The following is a 1,743-nucleotide window of genomic DNA, read 5'->3' as shown; positions in this document are numbered from 1 at the left end:
TATCGGCCACTACCACTGCAAATCCGCTTCTCTCCTCTGAGCCTTCTGATCGCTGCCGCAATACTTGAGGAAGTCTGATCTGGGATGGTGATCCACACCACGCTATATGTCATGAGGCAGACCACAGACAGATAGAGAAGACCCGATCCCAACGTAATGGCATCCACCGACACAGCATAAAAGGGCTCCTTACCTGCTCTCAATAGATTCTCTGGTGAAAGATCCGAGATACCCGCCCCTGAGAGCCCCGGCGATATTCTCCACTCCCGCTTGGCGTTCTTGAGCTGACAAGTAACACATACTGCAAGCTCATCATTCGCAAGTCGCTTCAATGACGGTGCGAAGAAACCAAACTCTATCGCTCTCTCTACACTGGCATTCCGGCTCGCATGCCGCAGCTTCCTGTGAGCACTACGAATGAGTAATCGCCTGAAACCCATCCTCATCTTTGGTACATAATACGTCCAACTGGTAGCCCCATCTGCGCCATTAATCAGATAGCGTGCTATGCCATCCTCATCAATCCTTATGCATACCAATGATCGGAGTGCCTTGGCATCCATTCCATCTGCCCATCCCAGCTGCAACGATCGCGAAAAAGATATCTTGTCTTCTTCCTGATATGCCACTGGATACTGCACATCTGAGAGTGGATACCCCGCAATCGCTCTTCTCCACAAGATGAAGGAGAAACGTAGGGCTTTCCATACTTGGAGAGCCGCATCGACATCGTACGATACCAACGCCAACTCATCCGCAAGACTCGGACATTCCCCTCCTCTCCGACCGTGCGATGATGTTTCCTCCGGAACATAACACAATCGGTCGTCAGAGCTGGGTAGTTCTCCTAGTCTGCCCACAATATCACCCACTGCCTGCGCCACACTGAGAGGCTCATCTAGATACTCCTGTAGAGCTCTTCCTATCTGAACGCCATTAGCACATTTCCTCTCTAGTAGACGAGACAACGCATCGGCTCTAGTATTTCGACAGCCTTGGAGATGTTCGATCTCAACAACCACGTCACAATTATTTCTTATGAAACTGATTTCCTATTTTATTGCATCAGCGAGCCTAACGATCGATCTCAATTCCAGTGCCTTGCAAGGGGGATTCTCATTGCACCAGCGGATCGAAGCGAAATTATCACCTTTGATTGAGAGCTTACACGTGCCTTGTGTGCCGAGTCTATGGTGTGAGCCTCTCCAATATCCCAGAAATCTCGCTGTTCGACTCACCCCTTCGAACATCGCTCTCAACTCTCGCCTATTCGAGTGCCACACTGCTTCTCTATTGGCCCACCTCCCTGCGGATGCCAAAATCTCAAAACAACTTCCCTTACCATCCGAAAGGTACTCGAAGATTCCCTCCTGTCTGGTCGCCCAAAGGCTGAACCCCCACCCTAATAATGATGAGTCGGTCTCCAGAACCAAAAACATATTCTCTTCTCCCCCCTGGAGAGATGATATATGCATACAGCTTAGGGAAGGCTCTTTTTCTGCCACCCATTTTCTAGCCTCTTCGAAAACCATTCGAACTCCCTCGCTCATGTCCTGCAATGTGAATTCCCTATCCCACGGTAGGCTACTAAAACTCTTCCCCACTATGGCCCGCAATACATCCCCTATAAGCCTGAGTGTTGGATGCCCCTGGACACTATCATGAGCCAACGCTCCCGCACACGCAAATGTACCACTTTTTGTCCAAGTGGAGGATTTCAGAAACTCTCTTACTGTCGACCAC

At 50.0% G+C, this 1,743-nt stretch overlaps 1 protein-coding gene across 1 annotated transcript in view; it reads left to right on the top strand.

Moving 5' to 3' along the window:
* The window catches only part of Pmar_PMAR012019 (hypothetical protein), a gene marked incomplete at both ends in the record, with an annotated part of 885 nt that extends 836 nt beyond the window's left edge, over positions 1 to 49 (top strand). The window contains one exon of the mRNA XM_002766248.1: positions 42 to 49. Within this exon, the coding sequence (XP_002766294.1) occupies positions 42 to 49 (8 nt within the window). The remainder of the gene's footprint in view (positions 1 to 41) is intronic.
* Positions 50 to 1,743: the final 1,694 nt, after the last annotated feature.

This window comes from Perkinsus marinus (assembly GCF_000006405.1).
Source record: "Perkinsus marinus ATCC 50983 genomic scaffold scf_1104296973172, whole genome shotgun sequence".
Lineage (NCBI taxonomy): Eukaryota > Perkinsozoa > Perkinsida > Perkinsidae > Perkinsus > Perkinsus marinus.
Note: the sequence above shows the minus strand (reverse complement) of the source record. Positions and strands in the feature narration are given on the sequence as shown.